We start from the raw sequence: 24,679 nt of genomic DNA, 5'->3' as shown, positions 1-24,679 counted from the left end.
ACAGTTTCTGCATAGAAGAGGTGGAGGAAAAACAAAGAGTCTAAACTCCTAGCTCACCCTTTCTTACATTATTGTAATCTGAAAGCAAACACAGGATTGCTCCTGGACTAAGACTTTGCAAGGAAAATATTGAACACAATGGGAAGAATTAACTGTGACTCTCTCACTGACCTTAATGATAGTCATAATGGAAACACTGACACAACCTTAAATGTAATGTCACAAATTTTGGCCTGGCTATAATAAAAATCTGTGTGAGCTCCAGCGTAAGTATGTACCATGTAATCAGGCTGGGAATCAGTAGTTTCCTTGCCCACAATAGTTTTCAGTTTTTTGTCTTTTAACTCCTTCCCTTGATATTTATACAGATGATGTGTGGAAGAGTTGCATTTAACCCACATTAAATCCTGCACAACATTTTACAATCTGAGCACTACTTTTGGTTTTGCTTGCCATAATTATCTGTGTCCTACCTCACGCACAGAGGAAACTACAAGCTCAATGCAATCAAATTCTTTACAGTTAATTGATTTCAAAACTGAATGCAAGCTGCCAAAGTAACTGGCTATCTGTTTGTAAGACCTTCCCCTTCTCTGATAGGCTCCTGCACTAATCAAACCAGCTAACAACAATGTGGGGGGCTGCCAAGCCAGTGCAGTTCTGGTTCTGATGTTTGACCTGCCAGCACTTCTGAATCTGCTGTCTGTCTGCATTCTTTTAATTTTAGCTAGCAGGCTTTTAGACTTGCCTCCTTCCCTAGTGACAAATTTACAATCTCTCATTAAGGGCAAGAGGATTCAACACCAGGTTCCACCAGCTTCTACCACAGATAGAGCCCACAAAGGAGGGTTCCCAGTAATGGAAAGCCTGCTAGGGTACGCAGCAGCGTCACCAAGCACCTGCAACTTCCCCTCCTTTGGAGAGTTCACAACTGACCAGTGCATCCCCCAAAATGGGCTGCAGTGGGCAAGGAGAGGATGCAGACAGGGTGGCTGGGGGATGGGACAGATTCAGCATATTTCTTTGGCAATCTTCTTCAGTGGGTCTCCTATGGCAGGTAGCCAACTGCAGCTTAAAGCTGCCCTCCCTCTGGAAAGAGTATGGGGGGTGTAGTGGTGTGACTGGAGCAATGCCCCCTTGTGGACCTTCTGGGTGCCCCCCACCACTGCGTGTCTCCCGGGGGGAAGAAGTCTCTATTTCCAGTGTCCGCTGAGGCAAATTGTGACCCACTGGCTCACTGTAGCCTCTTCAGTCTTATCCCCTTCTGGATAGCTTCAGCTTTAATCTACAACAAAAAGCAAACCTAACTCAATACTGGGTCATCCCCCAGTCTTCCAGGACAGTGTTCCTGCCCTTTCCTTCAGGTTTTCTTCCCAAATAGTCTCTGATTCATGCATTGCTCATTCCTTGGGGTCTGATGTTCCTGCCCAGTGGCTGATCCAGCAATCATGCCTGTCTGTCTGCAACTCTGCAATTGAAGCTCCCTTCAGGCAGAAAGGCAGCGCTCTGCCCTCCTGAACTGAGTCAGGCTCTCCTTTTATTGCCCCTCCAGGCTTGGAATTGGCTTCAGGTATAGCAGGCGGAGCTAGCTGAGCCCACAGGCTCTTCTTCATCTTTTCTCTGATGGTACAGGGCCCCATCTCAGGAGAGTATAATTTGTATCTTTCTGTGCCAGCATAGATGGGGGGAATTAAACCTGACAAAGGGTTAATTTTTCTGCTACTGGTTCTCTCTCTCTCAGACAGGCACATGGCAACAAAGCTCTGTTTTCGCATTAAGACAGGGCAGCCCAATATGGATCAAATAAGAACCCATCCACTCAGACGCTAAATCTTTACTTTCATGAGAAGATGACCTGGCCAGAAGCTAGCAGAACAAATTTCCTGACTGGCCCTCCTGAAGGGAAGAACTATTGGTAGAGGGAAGGACAGGCTCTCCAGATAGCAGAAAAACAGCAGAGAGTGTAGAGAGCCAGGTCTGGAGTGAGGCTCCTTAAAGCCTCTGTTATTTTGAGAACCAGCCATTTTGAACCATGACCATTTTGGATTTGCCCAACACTAATTTGTGACCACCAACTTGATTCTTCCAGACTGCAGTTCAGCCATTAGTAACCCTGGGTACTGCTACAAAAAATCATTGCTTTTGTCAACTTTAACCACTGTGATGGTTGATTGACAGGGTTAGCAAAATAGACAGATGGCAATGGATTAACGGAGCTGCCCCATATTAACTTCCTCTGAAAATCAGCCAGACGCCATTAAGGGACTTAAGAACTGCAACCTATTTATTAAGTATATCTCTGCTAGAGATGACATCCACTACCTTTTCATCTCCTTACATCAATAGCATTCTATAGAGGGCTGGTTCAGGAGGATGCTGCCAAGCGAAGGTTAAAATGCATATTCTAGTATTTTTTAAATTGTTTCTAAATTCTAGTATTTTTCAAAATGTGTTTTCCCTCACCAGGGCTTGCAATAACTCCTCCAAACCCAAAAAGCAGAAACTGCTCTTACTGAATTTGTATTCCTCCAGCTCACATATGACCATTCTCTGCTATTTTAGATTTGCTCTTGATTGCTGGACTGGTACAATGATTTTTTATTTTAGGATTTCTTTTTACTTGCTGCCTAAGAATTTTCAAGTATTTGAAATTTCAGGGGAAACTATTTGCAAAAATGTATCAAATTATTTTTGGTGTTTTTCAACCAGCGGTTGACATTTTTCAAAATGTCAACAAAATACTTCATGCACTTTTTTTTTTTTTTTTTTTTGCATTTTCCAACCAATTCCACCCACAATTACTTAGCTGTTGGAAGTATTTCTCCACTCATTTTTTAGTTTTGAAAAAAATACCATGGAAGGATTTGGTTCAGGGATAAATCCATATGAAGAAATCAAGAATTGGCAATCAGACTTAAGGAGGCAGGAAAGAAGATGGAATTTTGAGATTCCCAACTTTGAAGTTGCTCTTCTAAATGTAGCACAACAAAGTCTTTAAGCATTTTCCATGGAACTTAATTTGCTGTCTAGCTTAAACGATATTATGAAGTTCTGACATATGTTTTTCCATTGTTTAAATTTTGAGCCAGCTACCAGCTCTGCCAAGTTTGGATGAGGTCCTGACATGTACAAAAGGATGAGGATAACATTTGATAGGGTTTATAAATGAATTCCACAGTACATGCCCACTTTTTGCAGTACATATTGCCAGTGAAGTCAGCTCAAAGAGCAGTTTAACATTTTGGAGTATCAGGAAACAGCCTGCTGAAAATCAGTCTTGATGGTGGAATCTCTTGTGTCATGAATCAAAAAAACAAAAATGAGTTCAAGACATAGAATATTAGGGACCTGAGGAAGTCATCTAGTCCAACCCCCTGTTCAAAGCAAGACTAATCCCCAGACAGCTTTTTATCCCAGTTCCCTAACTAGCCCCCTTAAGGATTGAACTCACACCCCTGGGTTTAGGAGAGCAATGCTCAAACCACCGAGTATTCCTATTCCATGTTTGGAAAGGGAACAGCTCTCCCTTATAATCTTCCCAATGGATTATCCCATATACCCAAACGAGATTTCACAAAAATATTTACCTGCCAGAACTGAGCAAGTGTTTTATTGTGAACGGAGAGCTTGCAGTATCCATAATCACTAATACTCCCCCCCTTCCCTGAGCCTTCCAAGGAACAGAGAATAGATAGAAGTAGGCAATATGCAAGTTCTTCTTCATTAATATTTTTACAACGACTAAAAGTGTGCTGGGTGTCTAATAGAATAAGTAAAATACAAACTTCTGCCTCCAAGAGATTACAATCTAATTTTATAGACATAATGCAACAAGTGAAGACATTATCATAATAACCACTTCACAGGTGGCTGAATTGAGGCACAGTGAAATTAAGCGATTTACCAAGCTGACATACTGATTTAGTGACAGAATGGGGAACAAAACTTGGTTATTCTAATTCCCTGCCCTATTTTTTTTTTATTATAATGATTATGTATATAGTGTCTGGTATGTTCCATGTAAATCGATGAGGTCCCTGCCTGGAAAAATTTACAATCCAAATATAACAAGACTGTGCCCTAACCACATTATTACACTCCCTCCTTTATTTATGGCACAGAGTATTTATGTCAGAAAGTCTTTACAGACACTCCATGTGAACGGGAGCTCTGCTTATTTACTCCTGAACCATGCACCCATATTCTGTTACTGATACCCTTTCCTGAATTTGAGTCCACCTCCCTTCCAGTTTTCCTCAGTTCATTACTATGTGGGGCTTGAATCTATCCAAACAAACTCTATTCCTGTCCCGCATTCAGCACCAGGTTACTGTCTGTAGAAATATACTCAGTCCCTTCCCCAGCATCTCACATTCATTATGTAAGGCCAGGTTCAGTAACAAGAGTTTGAAACTGTCCTCTACATTTTCTGAAAAATGCTCCTTTCCTAGGGACATCTAAATCTTGATGGGTACGAGATTATTCTGGCTCCCAAAATGGGTTGTAAATTTCATTTCCATTTGCTAAAATGTGATGATATATTTTGGCTCCAGGATAGAGAGAGAACTGGAAAACATAGCCTTGCTGGAACACTGGTAACTGAAACCCAGGATTCTGGTTTGTTGATTCTGCTTTCTGGACTTTTCCTTATACATGAGATACAATATTTTAAAATGAAAACATTCTGTAAATAGTGTTATGGTAAATGTGATAATGAAATGTATGTGGATATTATTATTTAACATATATATTGCAATAGCATCTAGGAAACAAACAAACAAACAGCCCTATTGTGCTGGATGCTGTACAAACATATAGTAAATGACAGTGCCTGCCCCAAAAAGCTTATTTGCTGGAGGTGGAGGAGATGGGGAAATGAAATTAATGGCCAGAACTCATTTCCATGCAGTGATGACGCCTGATTTTGGGCTAAGGGTTTACCAAGCGAGAATAGAAGGGACAGGTCCAGAGTACTAAAGGAAGGACAGAGGGTGAAATCTTGATTCCATTTAAGTCAATGACAAAACTTGCAGGATTTCATCTAGAGAAACCAGGTCAGATCCTTGGCTCACAGTGGCACGAAGTAGTCGGAAACCTGCAATATCAATGGTGATTCTCCCAGTGTTGGGCGAATCTCTCACTGGCATAGAGACAATCACAGCATGTGTGACTAAAATGCAACTGCTCTCCAGTGATCTGTCTGCCAGGGTGGCCCCTTGGGCTGTGGACAGCTGAAGAGTTTTGGTCAGCCCAGAAGCAGCTCTATTTAAGCCATGGGGCTTGCATGGCATCCATCCACCGTAGGACCAGGAAAGTTAAAAAGGTGGCTTAGAGCCATTTTTCCTCTCCCTTTAGCTGCACTAATAACTTGGCCACAACTACTGGTTTAGCCCTTTATGTAAATAAATTCAGAGTAATGAATTAAACTGAGGTCATTTGAGTTAACGTGGCCCAGAGTTCTAGAATTTAGCTTTTGCATTTCTTCCTAATAATCTTTTTACAATTTTTTCTTTTAAATACAAATTTATGTAATGGATAGAATTCTGCCAGCGTGATTCTGATTCCATTTTCACCAGTATAAATCAAGAGTAATTCTATTGAAGTTAATTGAGCTAGACCAGTGTAAAACTGGTGAGTGAAATCACACTGGGGCCATATGGATGTTCAGCTGAGACTGTGAATTCCTTTCACAGCTCATTTACTAAGAATGAAAAAGAGGAGGAGGATTTTATCCAAGAAGGTAGGTCTTTTGCTGCCTGTCACAGCCATGGTTCTAAAGACATGTTTACACAGCAAAAGCTGTGCACAGGCTCATTTACACCCAAGCTAGCTTGAATCCAACTAGTACAGGAAACAATAGCAGGAAAGACAGCACAGCGGGAACAGGTAATGCAAGCCTGGCATGGATCCTAGGTATGAACTTGGCTTGCTCGCCTGCTCTGAAGCCCACACTGTGCTGTCTTCGATGCTATTACCCACACTAGTTGGATTCAAGTTAGTTCAGGTAGGCTAGCCCATGCTCAGCTTCTTCTGTGCAGACACACCCTAGAGTTACTTCCCGTTTTTAAACAATGTTTATCACATTGACAGTGTGATAAACACCATGGAGACTAACAGCTTTGAGGTGAGCAAAATAATTTCACATGAAATTGAAGATAAAGGCTGCAGGAACCATAATGGAAGAAAAGGACACAGTATCCTGATTTCTGCTTCCTTGCATCTAGATAAACCCCACTAACCAGTGTGTTGGATGCCACATAAAGAAGAGGTAGTCTTAGAGATAACATGGATCTGTTCCATTAAGGGTTTTATAGCTCAGTATACATTTGAAATGGATCTGACAGCACACAAGGTGCCAGTGCAGGATGGTAAGCATGGGCCTAATAGATGGTCTTTGGTTTATACCACTTAGAAATATGATTTGCCAGTCGCAGCTTCTTCATTAATTTCTTGCTTAGGTCTAGATAGCATGGGTTGCAATTGTCTAGCCTGGATGTGACAAATGCATGAAGTAGTGAGGCTAGGAATTTATCCAAGATAAAGAGACTGAGTCTTATTAGCTGGAGATGGAGGGAGCAGCTAACAGTAACTGACTGTGGTAAGCTGCCACCCCAATACACCTCCTTGTGGCCAGATGTGACTCAGTCCCCCCACGTCGTTTGGCCTTCTCTGATCGTAGTAGTATCTCGGCCTTCCAGACAGCCCACGTTGCAGATTCCTGCTTCTTCTGGGGCCACAGAGTCCTTTACCAAAGGACAACAAAAAGGTAAAAGAAACCAAACCTTCAGCCCAGCTGTGCTCAGCTAACCACCTCTTCCTCCCAAGCACACCTCACTCACTACAGTTTGCACCTATGCCTGGTCTCAGGAGTGGGGGGACAGTCCAGAGGCTGACACACACCCCCTCCCCCAGAGTTCTGGGACACCTCTCTCCAAATGGACTCATCCAGCTTATTATTGAGGGGGGAAAAAACCCCAAACCCAGCTCTCTCCCAGCTGGACTTTATCTCTAATTAGGCCTGGCCCATCCTCCAGGTGAACCCAGGCTGGCTAATTGGCCTCTCAAGCCCATATTAACCCTTTCATGACATATGTGGGGTACACACCCTATCACACTGATGTTATTTGATTTTCCAGGGTCAGTGATGTGTCCACCGTGACCTTAAGACTAAGCACTATCTTGACTGACAGAGGTCGTATGTCTTTTACTGTAGGTGAAGTGATGGTTTTTGCCACCTCCTCAGAGCGTTCACATCTTTCAACTAAGCATCATTTTGGGCTTTCCTGGTTTCAGTTTGCACTGTTCTTCTTCTTAACTTCTTACTTCACTGTAAATTGTGGAATAACAACTTGAGATACAATCTCTACAACTCTGCAGCATTTCTAAGTCAGTTCTCCTAGGGTTTCTAGCCTGTAGCCCTGCCATTTGTGTTGTGATCTCACAAAATAAGCAAGGCTAATCTTAGATGCTCTCAGGATTTAGACAAGACACCTGCAAGGAACACATGGATGCTGAGTCAATAATGAACCAATGCATGATAGTGGGCAGCACTGTGATGCTGAAATCTTTCAACTCAGACATAAAAGTGGAATCTCCTGATCACTTGTAGTCGGGAGTCACTAACAAGTCAGTGGCTCTTTTCACAGGACAAGTCTTGGTAAATTCCCAGTTCTAGATAATTGCAGTCTGCCTCCTTAGTTTCCCTTAAGATTTAATGGGAAAATACATTATTTTCTGCTCTTTCTTCTAGACTGTTTTGTAGTGCTGTTATGCACTCTCAAAAAAAGTTTCCATATTTCCACACCCAAACAGTTGTTAGGTAGATGATTTTATATAAAGACTAACATTTTATTATACATTACATATACGTGTACACATTAAAGAGTCAGAGAGAGCACACACACCTGGTGGTGTGGCAAAAAGCTTTTATCAGCATGCCCTCGGGAATTCCAATTTATTTACAAAAGGTAAAGCTATTGTACAAGTGACTTCCGCAGATCAGCACAAATGGATGCCAATAAAACTTTTATATAACACTGCACCATCATGTGTTCTGTGTGTGTTATATACTTTACTGAAAACTATTTTTAAATACTTTAGAGACTTTTAAAACTTTTCATTGGTACTCTTTTTTTCATATCCCTCTGTTGCAAAGCCAGGTCCCTTAGTATCAAGAGTTCAACTGTACAGACCTCTGAGGAAGAAGAAAACTATAACTAACATACATTTGATACCTTTAAAAATTAACATAATTAGTTTTTCTATCAATAATAATCTTATGATTATCAGCACAAGTCCAATATCTCAATGGCTTCCAGAGCTGGAAGTAAATGCCCATTGAGAAGCTATGGATCTCCCAATTCCCAAAGTATACAGAGACAAATTTTAGGGATGGCCAGATGTAAGCTATTAGACCTTACTCAGACTGGAAGCTCTTTTGGGGAGGAGCTGTTTTTTGCTATATGTCCAAACAGTACCTAGCAAGCCTGTGCCTGATTCCCAATTAGGAGCTCTAGGTGCCACTGCAATTCAAAATTAAAATTTGTTACGGGGCTAGGGCTGTATATTGTCCATCCTGAATCTCAGCTCAGTGTCGTTTTGGGTAGAAATGGCACATTTAAGGGGTGGGGAGTATAAGGAAACAGGTCTCTGTCAGGTTGTATTATAGAAATGATGGCCTTGTGACAACGTTTAAAGCTTTGGAATATTAGTCCCAGGCTGATGGATTATGGGGTGGACTGCAGGTAAGACAATCAAAGGTGCATGATTTATAACAAGGTTCCATGATTAATCACGACTGTCACTTCCTAATAAATGTGTGTGTGTCTGTACATATATGCATGCATATGTCCCTTTCCATCACAGGGGTATTACAAAGAGTAATTTATTATTATTCATTTATTATTTGTATTTTAGTAGTGCCCTAAGAGCCCCAGTCATTGACCAGGGCTCCATCATGTTAGGTGCTGTACAAACACAGAACAAAAAGATGGCCCAAAGAATTAGAGTCTTTAAAGAGTTTTGAGATCCCCAAATAGACCATATTTAAATATACAATGTATTATTAGTCTGTGTCACACAGGGGGAGCCCAAACCAAAACCCACATTCCAAACTAAGACCCTATTGTCAGTTGCTTATATCTTTGTGAAATTTTAACCATTTGGGCTGAAATTTTCCATGCCAGGTATCTTCCTCAGCCTGAATGTCTTTGGAAAATTTCAGCCAACTGTTTCTGAGAACAAGGCTAATGAAGAATACATTGTTTTGCAATGTTAAAACATTCTTGAGACCTTTTCTTTGAAATGCTCTAGCTCCTCTATGAGTTGGAGCAGGAACTTGAAATTAGCCAACAGAGTAGCCTGTGTTTCCGGGACATGCCTTTTGCCATCCCCATGAAAATCCACCCACATTTTGCCAAGTTATAAACCTTTGAATATGCGCAGTTCACAGGTGCTCAGTAGAGAGTTCTTTGATTTTAACAGCTAAAATCTGACTTTGCAGTTTTAATTATGTTTTTAATGTAGTTTGTGTGTATAATATGAATAGTAGTGTTGGGAAAATGTGACTTATGCAGAGGAAAAAATGATTTCTATACTGTGTTGAAGTATAATGAGGAGGCAGGTGGCACCTTAAAGACTAAGATTTATTTGGGCATAAGCTTTCGTGGGTAAAAAACCACTTCTTCAGATGCATGGAGTGAAAATTACAGATACAAGTATAAATATACTGGCATATGAAGAGAAAGGAGTTGAAGGTGTTGAAGTATTTTTTTTCACAATACTCAGCAGAAGTAGTACTTCATTTAATAAGAAACTGATAAACACAGAATCATAGTAATGTTAGGCTGGAAGAGACCTCGAGAGGTCATCTAGTCAATCCCCTCACCCTGCCCCACCCCAGCTGAGGCAGAACCAACTATATGTAGCTAGACCATCCCTGACAGATGTTTGTCTAACCTGTTATTAAAAACCTCCAATGATGGGGATTCCACAATCTCCCATTGAAGTCTATTTCAGTGCTTAACTACCCTTATAGTTGGAAAGTTTTCCCCAATATCTACCCTAAATCTCCTTTGCTGCAGATTAAGTCGATTACATACTAAGCAGTCTGTGGATTCAAGGTTTCTGAAAATTTCCACTTGCTATTTCCTGTATCTAAGGCCTAAATTGTGCTTCTACAGTCTGCCCTGTGTAATGGTGGCACTGCCGCAGTAATAGCACAAGGAAGGAATTGTGCCCCAAGACAGTTAAGGTTCCTTCCCACCTTTCCTATGTTTTTTGGGGAGGTGGATAGTAATCTGCTACTGGTCTCGATCAGTAGCAGATTGCTACTCTCCCTGCAGTTGAGCTGCACTGGCCATAGCGTCCAGGATTCATCCATTCAAGGGGAGTAGCAGGTGGGCAGTGCACACTTACATCTATCTATGTGTCTGGAGCTAAGGCCAGGCGTTATGCTGACAAGCCAAACTATTTTTGATGTTGGTAAAGATCAGTCTAAAGATGGCAATAAATTCTGTATGTAATGTATTTGGAATGGATCGGATTGTAAATTCTTTGGAGCAGGAACCACGTCTTCTGACAGGTTTATATAGCACCCACGCAGTGGAGCTGCTGTCATACCTTGGACTCTAGATGCTACTTACAGAAACATTGGACTGGAAGGAACCTCGAGAGGTCATCTAGTCCAGTCCCCTGCATTCATGGCAGGACTAAGCGTATGTCTACGCTTACCGGAGGGTCCGGCGGCAGGCAATCGATGTTCTGGGATCGATTTATCACGTCTGGTTAAGACGCGATAAATCGATCCCGGAAGTGCTCGCCGTCGACGCCGGTACTCCAGCTCGGCGAGAGGAGTACGCGGCAACGACGGGGGAGCCTCTCTGCCGCATCTGGACCCATGGTAAGTTCGGACTAAGGTACTTCGAATTCAGCTACGTTATTAACGTAGCTGAATTTGCGTACCTTAGTCTGAAGTGGGGGCTTAGTGGGGACCAGGCCTAAGTATTATCTAGACCATCCCTGACAGGTGTTCGTCTAACCTGCTCTTAAAAATCTCCAATGATGGAGATTCCACAACCTCCCTAGGCAATTTATTTCAGTGCTTAACCACCCTGACAGGAAGTTTTTCCTGATGTCCAACCTAAACCTCCCTTGCTGCAATTTAAGCCCATTGTTTCTTGTCCTATCCTCAGAGGTTAAAAAGAACAATTTTTCTCCTCTTCCTTGTAACAACCTTTTATGCACTTGAAAACTGTTATGTTCCCCCTCCGTCTTCTCTTCTCCAGACTAAACAAACCCAATTTTTTCAGACTTCCCTCATAGGTCATGTTTTATTGACCTTTAATCATATTTGTTGCTCTTCTCTGGACTTTCTCCAATTTGTCCACATCTTCCCTAAAATGTGGCACCCAGAACTGGACACAATACTCCAGTTGAGGCCTAATCAGCACAGCACAGAGCGGAAGAATTACTTCTCATGTCTTGCTTACAACACTCCTGTTAACACATCCCAGAATGATGTTCACTTTTTTTGCAACAGCATTACACTATTGACTCATATCTAGCTTATGGTCCACTATAACCACAGATCCCTTTCCCCAGTACTCCTTCCTAGGCAGTCATTTCCTATTTTGTATTTGTGCAATTGATTGTTCCTTTCTAGGTGGATTCCTTTGCATTTGTCATTATTAAATTTCATCCTATTTACTTCAGACCATTTCTCCAGTTTGTCCAGATCATTTTGAATTATAATCCTATCGTCCAAAGCACTTGCAACCCGTCCCAGCTTGGTATCATCCACAAACTTTATAAGCGTATTCTCTATGCCATTATCTAAATCATTGATTAAGATATTGAACATAACCGGACCCAGAACCGATCCCTACAGGACCCCACTCGTTATGCCTTTCCAGCATGACTGTGAACCACTGATAACTACTCTCCAGAAATGGTTTTCCCATCTATTATGCACCCACCTTTTAGTAGCTCCATCTAGGTTGCATTTCCCTACTTTGTTTATGAGAAGGTCATGAGAGACAGTAAAAGCTTTAATAAAGTCAAGATTTACCACGTCTACCTCTTCCCTGCTATCCACAAGGCTTGTTCTCCTGTCAAAGAAAGCTATCAGGTCGTTTTGACAACGTTTTTTTTTTTTTTTTTTTGCTGTTACTTGTCACCTTATTATCTTCTAGATGTTTGCAAATTGATTGTTTATTTATTTGCTCCATTATCTTTCTGGGTACAGAAGTTAAGCTGACCGGTCTATAATTCCCCAGGTTATCCTTATTTCCCTTCTTATAGATTAGTACAATATTTGCCCTTTTCCAGTCTTCTGGAATCTCTCCCATCTTCCATGACTTTTCAAAGATTATCGCTAATGGCTCACGTATCTCCTCAGTCAGCTCCTTGAGTATTCTAGGATGCATTTCATCAGGTCCTGGTGACTTGAAGACATCTAACTTGTCTAAAGCAACAAAGAGTCCTGTGGCACCTTAAAGTCTAACAGATGTATTGGAGCATAAGCTTTCCTGGGTGAATGACGAAGTGGGCATTCACCCACGAAAGCTTATGCTCCAATACATCTGTTAGTCTTTAAGTGCCACAGGACTTTTTGTTGCTTTTTACAGATCCAGACTAACACGGCTACCCCTCTGATACTTAACTTGTCTAAGTAATTTTTAACTTGTTCTTTCTCTATTTTAGCCTCTGATCCTACCTCATTTTCACTGGCATTCACTATGTTAGACATCCAATCACTACCAACCTTCTTGGTGAAAACTGAAACAAAGAAGTAATTAAACACTTATGCCATTTTCTGTTATTGTTCCCCCCACACACACCCCATTGAGCAACGGGCCTACCTTGTCCTTGGTCTTCCTCTTGCTTCTAATGTATTTGTACAATGTTTTCTTGTTACCCTTTATGTCTCTAGCTAGTTTGATCTCGTTTTGTGCCTTGGCCTTTCCAATTCTGTCCCTACATACTTGTGTTATTTGTTTATATTCATCCTTTGTAATTTGACCTAGTTTCCACTTTTTGTAGGACTCTTTTCTGATTTTTAGATCATTGGGTAAGCCCGGATAATCTCTTGCCATACTTCCTATCTTTCCTACACAGTGGGATAGTTTGCTCTTGTGCCTTCATAATATCTCTCTGAAAAACTGCCAACTGTCTTCAATTGTTTTTCCCCTTGGACTTGCTTCCCATGGGATCTTACCTACCAACTCCCTGTGCTTGCTAAATTCTGCCTTCTTGAAATCCATTGTCTTTATTTTGCTCTTCTCCCTCCTACCATTCCTTAGAATCATGAACTCTTCCATTTCATGATCACTTTCACCCAAGCTGCCTTCCACTTTCAAATTCTCAACCAGTTCCTCCCTATTTGTCAAAATCAAATCTAGAACAGCCTCTCCCCTAGTAGCTTTCTCCACCTTCTGAAATCAAAAATTGTCTCCAATACATTCCAAGAACTTGTTGGATAATCTGTGCCCTGCTGTGTTATTTTCCCAACAGATGTCTAAGTAGTTGAAGTCCCACATCACCACCAAGTCCTGTGCTTTGGATGATTTTGTTAATTGTTTAAAAAAAGCCTCATCCGCCTCTTCTTCCTGGTTCGGTTACTTGACTAATCATAATGGAGAAGAACTGATTTAATATGGAGCAGAGTACCTGTGACAGTAGCAGGACAGGCAAAGAGTTAGATTATGCTGGACAAACACGAGCTCACAGGTGCAATCCCTCCCCCAGCTCCCAGGCATACAGGGGGAACTCACATGCTGCATCATACTTTTGGGTGATTGCAGCCTGCACCCCACAGCACTCCCAGCTAGCTCTGTGCAGTGGCATGGAGAAAGGGCCATGGCCCTGACTCTTCCTCATCCCCTCTGTAGAGACTGATGCTCTTGGGGTGCAAGGAGGAAGCAGTCTTTGAGCTCTTCCAAGCATCGGCGGACACTGGTGAGTCCAGATCTTCTGCCTGGTGCATAACTGGGGTAGGGAAGGCTCCTTCTGCCTTCTCCCCACCACCCCATATTCATGTTCTACCCAGAGGCAGTTTGGTCCAGAGGCGAGATAAAACAGAAACTGTTCTGGTCTGAGCCTGGGCTAGATGAGGGATTAATATTCCCTCAGCAGAAAAATAGGGAAGACACATTCACCTTGAAACCTCTAGCTATTCCAGTATTTTAACTTGTACGTGTACATTTAGGCTTTTCCTTTTTAATCAGCAGATTCTTACAGTATATAAGTATATACATTTTTATGAGTCATGAATCATGACATTTAATTTTCTTCATCAACATTAGTAGGTATTTGTTTATAATAATGGACCAGAGCTTATCTAGTACTAGACAAATTTTATATTACAAAATGATTGCTGAGCCTAGGAAGGTGTGTTCATTTGCATTTAAATTCACTTTCAAAACAGTGAAATCCTGCCACCTTCTGGACAGTAACCAAACCAAGAAACATTTCTTATAGTCAGCCTTAAAGGATGCTGGAAAAAAGTACCCTCTACTAATGATGAGCATTCATTGCTTTTTTAACCACATTTTTAAAATTAAGTTTTAGGCTGTGTAAAAATAATAGTTGTTATTAATCCAAAGGAAAACAATCATATTAAGTATTAAAGGGCCTCCCCCATCACTAGTAATAGCTAACCAAGCTGCAAACAACTTTAAAATGTTCAATTCTTAATCTTTCCTGATAGTCACTTTACTGCTCATGTTTATACTTTCAGGTCTGCTACAAAAACATAACAGAATTTCAATCCACTCAGTGTAAACAGCTTATTAACTGATCAATAAAAATCCCTATATTAGCAGTATTAGTGATAAATCCATTAAATGAATATATATAAAAACAAAGTCAAATGGGAGAGAGAAAGATAGTGTGGTATTCATGTTATGGTTGAACAAAATAAGTTATAAAGGCATGAGTGGGAAGCTTGTTTCTCCATTCATACGGCATGCAGCACTTAATACAAATAAAACGGCTAATGCATATAGGTGATCATCTGAAGTAATAAATGTCTGAAAATTAAACGTTTTAAATTATGTTTCCAGGGCTAGTCAGGGGAAGGCTGCAGAATAATACAATGCACAGTACCTTATTTTGGCTATAAAGCCTAACTGTTCTTGTGCCTGGATGAGATCAGCCAACTGTTTTTGCAGAGACATATCCTTACCATGAGCTTGTCTAATAAATGGATGCTCTAAAAGGTGGGTGACTGAAGGACGCTTTTCAAAATCCTTAATAAGACACCTGCGGAAATAGAGCAATAGCATTATACATACAGCACATGCTATTTGATAACAAAATGATTGAATTTGACTTGAACATTAAACTGTTGGCTTATTGTCTGGCAGTTCTATCACAGAGACCAGATTGCTTTTTCTACTTATTGGTGTTATTAATTATATGAGGGACCATATTCACTTTTCATTTACAGTGGTGTAAATCTGGAATAACATTACTTAACTCAGTGGAGTTACTTAACACTTATAACGCTGGTGTAACAGAGCAGAATTTGGGCCAGTAAACACGTCAAATCTTTTTTAAAAAGAGGAAACAGCATAAAGTACAGGTTTGCAGCATTACTACAGTCTTGTTTGTAGTATCCATTCAAAGTAGTTTTCATCTGAGAACATAGAGTAAAGTCCTGTAGTCATTAATTTCCTACATATTATCCAATGGGAATTCTGACTGAGTGAGGACTGCAGGATTTAGCCCAATAAAATAAATGAGTAAGTGAACACTGGTCAGAACAATTTGATGCCAAGTTTTTAATAAACTAATAACGTTTTCAATGACTCTCACATACTATGGTGATGGGTATTAGTATAAGAACCTTGATAGGTAAATTAGCAAACCTACTTAATATATATCAGACTAGGCACAAATGACTCAGACTTAAATGCTAACCATGATCGATAAGTTCAATCACTGGCGGGGTCAGGTGATCTCATAATGAGCAAACAGACAGAGCTTATTAAATTAACATGGACTTTAATTAATAAATATCAGAGTACTGTCAAAGATCTAAAATCTAGGAAGCCATGATAAGAAGTATAATTCCGTGCCAGTAGAGTAAAGCTGGAATAATATGCTCCAAATAGAGAAATACATTTAAACTATCAGACTTTTTTCAAAAGTGTCCTTTAATTTCTTTTTGTATTAGTTTGTTCAATTTTATTTAGTTCAGTAATTATACTGTGATTGTAACATTACGATCCTTTGAGAATCAGCAAAAGAAAAACTATATTACAGTATATATGGCAATCCTAGCATATATCTATCATTTCAGGGAACTCCTACTGGACTCCAGTCCAAGATGAGATTGTCTGAATAGATGCTTTAAAATTCAAATGTTTTAACACTTCATATTTACCGATGTTTCATGAAGCAATTACATCAAATATACATTAAAGAAGTCTTTCCTTTACATGAGAAAATTTGACAAGCAGAGGATGCCATTTTACACAAAAAGTGCAATGAAACTTTCATACCTTTTATAGCACTCAATACTCTATCAATAGCAAATCTGCAGATTTTAAATTATATCTAAAACATTGTACATTTTAGTTTATTATAAAATGACAAAATGCACTAGCAAATTATTGAAGCTCAGCCTCACCTTGAATATTTTCTAGAACATTAAAGCCTGGTTCCCAGAATAATCCTGCAACCTCTGTCTTTCAAAATAACTTTAATAATTGTGGTTCATCAGGACCATTTTCACAGCCCTTCTCGTTGACCATCATCTAGTCCAGCAAATACAGTCTGTAAAATGTTCTGTCAATTTTACAACTGGTCAGGGCAGTTTTGCTATCTGTTAGAACTGGAGCTTCCTGATAGAAAAACTAAACCAACAGAACCTACATTATCTCCATTCCTCTGACTGCAGAGCTATAAATACCACTCCTGTCCTGCCATGAAAAGAAATCAATCATTTGTCTTTTACATGTTCTGAGTCCTTTTTGTTTTGTTTTGGGGTTTTTTGTTTTTTATCCATGATTTTTATAAGTGAATGCACTCCCATATAAAATATTGGGCATGTCAATCTCCATTTAAATGTATACCCTTCTCTTTTGTGTGTGAGTTGTGTAAGTGGAGAGCTAATACTATAATGAAAATGAGAGAAAAACACAAAACTATCAGGTATTCAAAGTCACATATTCCTTATTAAATAGAACTAGTGATTAACTTTATTTCAAATGTCTACCATGGGGAATTGGTACTGAAAAGTTTATATTGAATTCATTTGACATTTACCACCCTTGACAATACTAGGTTCAAAGACAACATTCCAATTACTTTAAGACAATTAAAACAGTAAGGGTTAGAGTGAAGTCTGCACAAGAAATGGGACAGGTAAAGTGCTGTTAAAAGCACTAATAGCATGGAAACTTTTTATCTCACTGTCTTGCAGACACTAGGACAAATTCTGCTCTGAGTTACACCAGTGGAAGTCTAGAGAAACTCTGCTGACTAGGCCTAGAGCTTCTGATAGATGGTCTTACATGTAGAGATGGTCCAGGGCTGAAGCATCTAACTGTCCATGGTACTGCATGTAAGTATATTATAAAATTACCTACACTATACTGTGGTTTTGTCACGGTATTCTGGTAAATGTCACAAAAATATAGTAAAAAAATAGAAGTTAGAGATTGTTTTGTTCTCCCATTTTAATACAATTAAAAAGCACAATGAGCCAATATTAATTGTGACCAGATGCTTAACACAAATATTATTAACATCAAGGAGGACAGAACATAAGGTAGGATAGAGAACGATCAGGTTAACAAATATTTAGATAAGTTAAATGTATTCAAGTTAGCAGAGCCTGACAAAATTCATCCTAGGGCAGGGGTCGGCAACATTTGGCACGCGGCTCGCCAGGGTAAGCACCCTAGCGGGCCGGGCCAGTTTATTTACCTGCTGACGCAGCACGGCCCCCACTGGCCACGGTTCGCCATCCCGGGCCAATGGGGGCAGCGGGAAACCACAGCCAGCACATCCCTTGGCCCGCCCCGCTTCCCGCCGCCCCCATTGGCCCAGGACGGTGAACCGCAGTGAGTGGGGGCCGCGATCGGCCGAACCTACCGCGTCAGCAGGTAAATAAACTGGCCCGGCCCACTAGGGTGCTTACCCTGCGAGCCACGTGCCAAATGTTGCCAACCCCTGTCCTAAGGTATTTAAGAAACTAGCTGAAGCAATCTCGGAACCATTAGCGATTATCCCCGATAACTCACGGAGAAAAGGTGAGATCCCAGAGGACTGGAGAAGGGAAAATATAGTGCCTATCTTTAAAAGGGTCGCAAAGGAGACCCAAGGAATTTCCAGTCAGCCTAAATTCGATACCTGAGAAGATATTGGAACAAAATTATTAAACAATCAATTTGTGAGTACCTAGAGAATAATGGGGTGATAAGTAAAAGCCTACATGGATTTGTCAAGAACAAATCATGCTATACCAACTTAATTTCCTTCTCTGGCAGGGCTACTGGCCTAGTGAATACGGGGGTTGGAATTGTAGTAGGTGTGATCTGTCTTGATTTAAGTAAGGCTTTTGACTCAGCCCCACATGACATTCTCACAGAAATGTGGTCTAGATGAAATTACTATAATACAAGTGCACAACTGGTTGAAAGACCATAGTGAAAGTATAATTATCAATGGTTCAGAGTCAAACTGGGAGGATGTATTTAGTGGGATCCTGCAGAGGGTCTGTCCTGGGTCCAGTACTATTCAACATTTTCATTAATGACTTGGATACTGGAATGGAGAGTATGCTTATAAAATGTGGTGATAACACAAAGCTGGGAGCAGTTGCAACACTTTGGAGGACAGGATTAGAATTCAAAATGACCTTGACAAATTGGAGAATTAGTCTGAAATCAACAAGATGAAATTCAGTAAAGATCAGTGCACAGCACTATACTTTGGAAGAAAAATATCAAATGAACAAATACAAAATTGGGTATCACTGGCTAGACAGTAGTACAGCAGAAAAAAATCTGGGTGTTATAGTGGATCAGAAATTGAATATGAGCCAACAATGTGATGAAGTTGCAGAAAAGTCAAATATTCTGGGATGTATTAACAGGAATGTAAGACACAGGAGGTAATTGTCCCATTCTACTTAGCACTGATGAGACCTTGGCTGAGATGCTGTGTCCAGTTCTGGGCACCACACTTTAAGAAAGACGTGGACAAATTGGGGAGAATCTAGAGGAGAGCATCAAAATTGAAAAGAGGTTTAGAACACCTGACCTAAGAAAAAAGGTTAAAAAACTGGGCATGTTTAGTTTTGAGAAAAGAAGACTCAGGGGTAACATAGTAACAGTCTTCAAATATCTTAAGAGCAGTTCTAAAGAGGCTGGTGATCAATTGTCCTTCCTTCAGTGGACATGGAATACAAGAAGTAATCAGCTTAACTTGCAGCAATGGAGATTTGGGTTAGATATTAGGAAAAACTTTATAAGGATAGTTAAGTACTGAAATGACAGACATATTTTGGAGACACCACACTATCTTTGTAAACCAACTCCACTCTTTAAAGAATATTTTTAAAATAATCATTCTGGGTGAAATTCCAGGCCCATTTAAATCAATGGGAGTTTTGCTAATGGAGCTGGGATTTCACCTTTTGTGTTCGAAGGTCCCACCTTGGTCCAGATTCCCTCTGAGACACCAGGACCCCAATGCCTGCCTTTCTTCTTGCCTCTTAAGGGGCAGGGGAGAGCAGAGCCACCACACCAGCACATCACATAGGCTGACCTATAAAAGCCCCCACCTGGAGGAAGCAACCCAGAACAGCAGTGAAAGCAGCAACAGTATAATCAAAGACACACTTCACTGTCCCATGAACCATGTCCTCACCCTCCAAAGTCAACAAGACTTACCTCCCAGAATACTCAGTTTCTGCAGGTAAAAGGGGGCTGGTGCGGAAAACAAGGACCAACTTGACATGGATTAAATTGTAGGCAAGTTGCTAGGAGAAAGGGTCATAAATAATGTGGCATGGCTGGGGACAATTATTATTGGAGGCTGTATTTAGCAAGAATTTTAGTGCATGTTAAATGCTCTTCCCCTCTCCTTTGTCTATTTAGACTGCAAGCAGTTGGGCTGGGTCCTATTTTATTGTTTATCCATAAGTTTTGTCAAGAGAGTGGCTTGAAGCTTCTATGGTAGCTGGAGGTTTTCGGGGACTCTATTGAGAGGTTGACTTTTATGAGAGGGGTCAGTTGTTAGATTTAGTGTTATTGTCTCCATAACCTGTCATAGGTGCCTGAGGATTAAGATTGTGTCCTTCTTGTTAATATTTTAACAACTCTAAATAACTAAATAAATAGAAAGTGCCTAATACACTTTGGGCACTAGATGAATAATATTAATATAACAACAACAACAGGCAACCTGTGGGGAATAAAAGTTATTCACTGCTCTGGCCCTGTGTTTCACTGCTGTATTCTGTGCAGCCCACTGTTCCACATTGCAGCTTATAAAGAAGTTTGTTCAGCTGTTTACCATTCTCTACTGACAAGCAAAAATCCCCAAATATCAGAAGTCATGAATATTGTAACAAATCTGTTGCCATCTAGGATTTCACTTGAGTTAGAGGTGAACTCATCGCGCTACAGACTGTTAACACACATACTGGTCAGTCTGGAGGTGATGAAGGGCTGGATCACTGTGGCCAGCCGCCAGATCCTTGTCCTGGAGGAAAAGGAGAAGTTTCTTAGTAAGAAGACATTGAATTGTTCTTCACTATCTTGCACCACCTATGAGAGGGATGGACATCTTTCACAGGTGGTGCTACATACGACTCTTGGAGATTGTTGAGCTTCAGCTTGCATGATAGGCCCAAATTCTGCCAGGAGCCACAGGGTGATCTCAATATATTGGTTTCTACCCCAGCAAGTTCAGCTCAAATTCAATTGACTTTGTTTGTAGAGCTGGATGAGAGCTCTTGGCATCAATCAGAGCTCTGGTCTCTGGATTATGCAGGATGGTTACTTAGCTGACTCACAAGATGGGGAAAGTTCCATACATCAGATGGCCACATGGCTTTAATTGGAGTTTTTGTACCATCAAGGGCGATAGAGGAATATTTACACTTTTTTTAAAAGATAGTGTTACTCCTGTTGGCAGACCCAGCAGCAAATAGCCCATTGCTAGCATCTCCTCTATTTTGAGCTAGAAATACTGTATATTCTGGGATATATTCATATGCTGTGCTTCTGTGCACTGCCTCTCAAATTGCAAAAAGAACAGGAGTACTTGTGGCACCTTAGAGACTAACAAATTTATTAGAGCATAAGCTTTCGTGGACTACAGCCCACTTCTTCGGATGCATACAGAGTGGAATAAATATTGAGGAGATATATATACACACATACAGAGAGCAAATTGCAGTTGCTGCTATAATGCTGTACTGAACATGTGCTACATATTCCTCCAAACTTGTCTCTAAAACAACTCTTCTTGGGCTTTAGCTGTGTGTTCAATGGAAGAGGAAGTGACAGGCTGCCAGTGTCTCTACTGGTGTTAAATAATGTAGTTGCTTCCCAAGCTGACAGCTGGCACTGTTACTACCCTGTTCTTCAGAAGAGGGCTATTTCATATACAGTTCCCAAGTCAACCTGGGCTGGCCAGAGAAGCAGGAGAAGCTGTTGAGGTGACTGTATGTTCCTCTGCTTGACAAGCCTGAAAAAAACATGTGACAGAAGAACCCCAACTAGAAGCCAAGGACATTAATTTCCTCACGGGGGAGTAACCTTTTCTTACTAAGATACAATTTACATGAAGCTGAGCACTGTTACAGGTGAGAAGCAGTAGGTTCCACTGAGCTGCATGGTCATACAGGAAAAAAGTATGTGGAAAAATAAAGATTAAAGATTTCATGAGTACAGTAATTTCTTATCTAACCAGTGGACATATACTAGTAGGGGTACTTCTAGTGTTTGTGACTGATACGCTAGGCTTCATCTCTCTGCCTTAGTCCCCAGTCCTGCAAAGGGAACTTTATGAGCAGACCTTTAAGCTTGTGCGGACATTGAGGTCAATGGTAATTGGGACAAATTACAACATGGTTTTACAAAAGGTAGATCGTGCCAAACCAACCTGATCTCCTTCTTTGAGAAGGAAACAGATTTTTTAGACAAAGGAAACGCAGTGGATCTAATTTACCTCAATTTCAGCCAGGCATTCGATATGGTTCCACATGGGGAATTACTAGCTACATTGGAAAAGATGGGGATCAATATGAAAATTGAAAGGTGGGTAAGGAACTGGTTAAAGGGGAGACTACAATGAGTCATACTGAAAGGTGAACTGTCAGGCTGGAGGGAGGTTACTAGTGAATTTCCTCAGGGATTGGTTTTGGGACCAATCTTATTTAATCTTTTTATTACTGACCTTGGCACAAAAAGTGGGAATGTGCTAATAAAGTTTGCAGATGACACAAAGCTGGGAGGTATTGGCAATACAGAGAAGGACTGGGATATCATACAGGAAGATCTGGATGACCTTGTAAACTGGAGTAATAGTAATAGGATGAAATGTAATAGTGAAAAGTGCAAGGTCATGTTATAAGCTGGGGAAGCATCAGTTGGAAGTAACAGAGGAGGAGAAGGACCTCGGAGTATTGGTTGATCACAGGATGACTATGAGCCGCCAATGTGATATGGCTGTGAAAAAGGCTAATAAGACATGGAAGTGTTAGTACCGTTATACAAGGTACTGGTGAGACCTCATTTGGAATACTGCATGCAGTTCTGGTCTCCCATGTTTAAGAAGGATGAATTCAAACTGGAACAGGTAGAGAGAAGGGCTACTAGGATGATCCGAGGAATGCAAAACCTGTCTTATGAAAGGAGACTCAAAGAGCTTGGCTTGTTTAGCCTAACCAAAAGAAGGCTGAGGGGAGATAGGATTGCTCTCTACAAATATATCAGAGGAATAAATACCAGGGAGGGAGAGGAATAATTTAAGCTCAGTATCAATGTGAACACAAGAACAAATGGATATAAACTGGCCATCAGGAAGTTTAGACTTGAAATTAGACGAAGGTTTCTAACCATCAGAGGAGTGAAGTTCTGGAACAGCCTTCCAAGGGGAGTAGTGGGGGCAAAAGACTAAGCTTGATAAGTTTTTGGAGGGGATGGTATAATGGGATAGCCTAATTTTGGCAATTAATTGGTCTTTGACTATTAGCGGTAAATATGCCCAATGGCTTGTGATGGGATGTTAGATGGGGTGGGAGCTGAGTTACTATAGAGAATTCTTTTCTGGGTGTCTGGCTGGTGAGTCTTGCCCACATGCTCAGGGTTTAGCTGATCGCCATATTTGGGGTCGGGATGTAATTTTCCTCCAGCGCAGATTGGCAGAGGCCCTGGGGGGTTTTCGCCTTCCTCTGCAGCGTGGGGCACAGGTCACTTGCTGGAAGATTCTCTGCATCTTGAAGTCTTTAAACCATGATTTGAGGACTTCAATGGCTCAGACACAGGTTTCATGCAGAGGTGGGTGGGTGGGTGAGATTCTGTAGCCTGTGTTGTGCAGGAGGTCAGACTAGATGATCATAATGGTCCCTTCTGACCTTAAAGATTCTTTGATCTACCTGTCCCTGTTGTGTTGTTACTGCTCTCCTGCCATTCAGCTGTGTGTGTTCCAACTCACAATGGAAACTGGACTGTACAAATTCCATATGTTCATATAACTTATTTTTAAGCAGGGAAACTATATTTGAATATTTAAGAGGGATTGAAATCCTGGGGGGAAATCTGGCAAAGTCAGGAAAAAAGTAAGCAGAAGCAGGAGCACATACCTTTGAAATACAGAGACATTTACATTTAAAAGATGAATATCTAGAGAAGGCCTATCACCACTTCCTTGATTAAAATCCTGGGCTTTATAACCTACAGCACAAGTCCTGTATACTCTCATACGCCTCTCATGGTTTGGCTCTGCTAACATTCTCGTGAGCTACTTTCCAAAGTGTTTTCTTTTATATGTTTTTAAAAGACAGTAGCTCGGAGGCAGCTATGGACCAACCACAGTGCTGTCTGTCTTATTGTCAAGAACAAATCAAAATGTGTGTTGCATTATCAAAAATGTATTTAAAAGTTCATATTACTAAGGAAACTGCTCTCTGAAGTAAGAAAAGGCTTCAACTAAAATATGTTCTCAGCTAGGACCAATTTGGACAGTTAGTCTAAGTAACGTGATCAGTCCAACATCAACTGTACTGTAACTACAACTAAAAACACCAAGCCTACTGCACCTGCAAATTAATTAAATTTGTTTGGCCCATGGAATTTCTAAATGAAAATCCAAGCTGTGGGACTCCTACTTCTCATTGTACAAATTGGCTATAAAATCCATTACAAGATGTGTGTCATATAAGATATACCAAATCTGAACATCATTTTAGTGTGTGTGCCTATAAAATAAAAAGAGGGGTAAGTAAGTAGGGGTTGAAAAGGAAACAAATATTGTACATGTTGGCCTTGACGAAAGTCAATCCATTCCTTAATTTGAAATTCTAGTATCTTCCATCATGCTTTCTCTGCTGAAAATTAATTCTCAGAATTCATTAGTGTCACTACATTAAACATAGGTTGCAGCCATTTGCTGCAATCTCACAGCCAGGCTCCTAAGCACCATTTCCATTCTGCCA

At 40.6% G+C, this 24,679-nt stretch overlaps 1 protein-coding gene across 1 annotated transcript in view; it reads right to left on the bottom strand.

The window, feature by feature from the left end:
• Positions 1-24,679, bottom strand: part of MYO3B (myosin IIIB) — a 285,486-nt gene that overhangs the window by 178,307 nt on the left and 82,500 nt on the right. Inside the window, exon 8 of the mRNA XM_024114809.3 lies at positions 15,106-15,261. Coding sequence (XP_023970577.3) covers positions 15,106-15,261 — 156 coding nt within the window. The remainder of the gene's footprint in view (positions 1-15,105; positions 15,262-24,679) is intronic.

This window comes from Chrysemys picta, chromosome 11 (genome assembly GCF_011386835.1).
Source record: "Chrysemys picta bellii isolate R12L10 chromosome 11, ASM1138683v2, whole genome shotgun sequence".
NCBI classification, from domain to species: Eukaryota; Metazoa; Chordata; order Testudines; family Emydidae; genus Chrysemys; species Chrysemys picta.
This window is presented reverse-complemented; position numbering and strand designations above follow the sequence as displayed.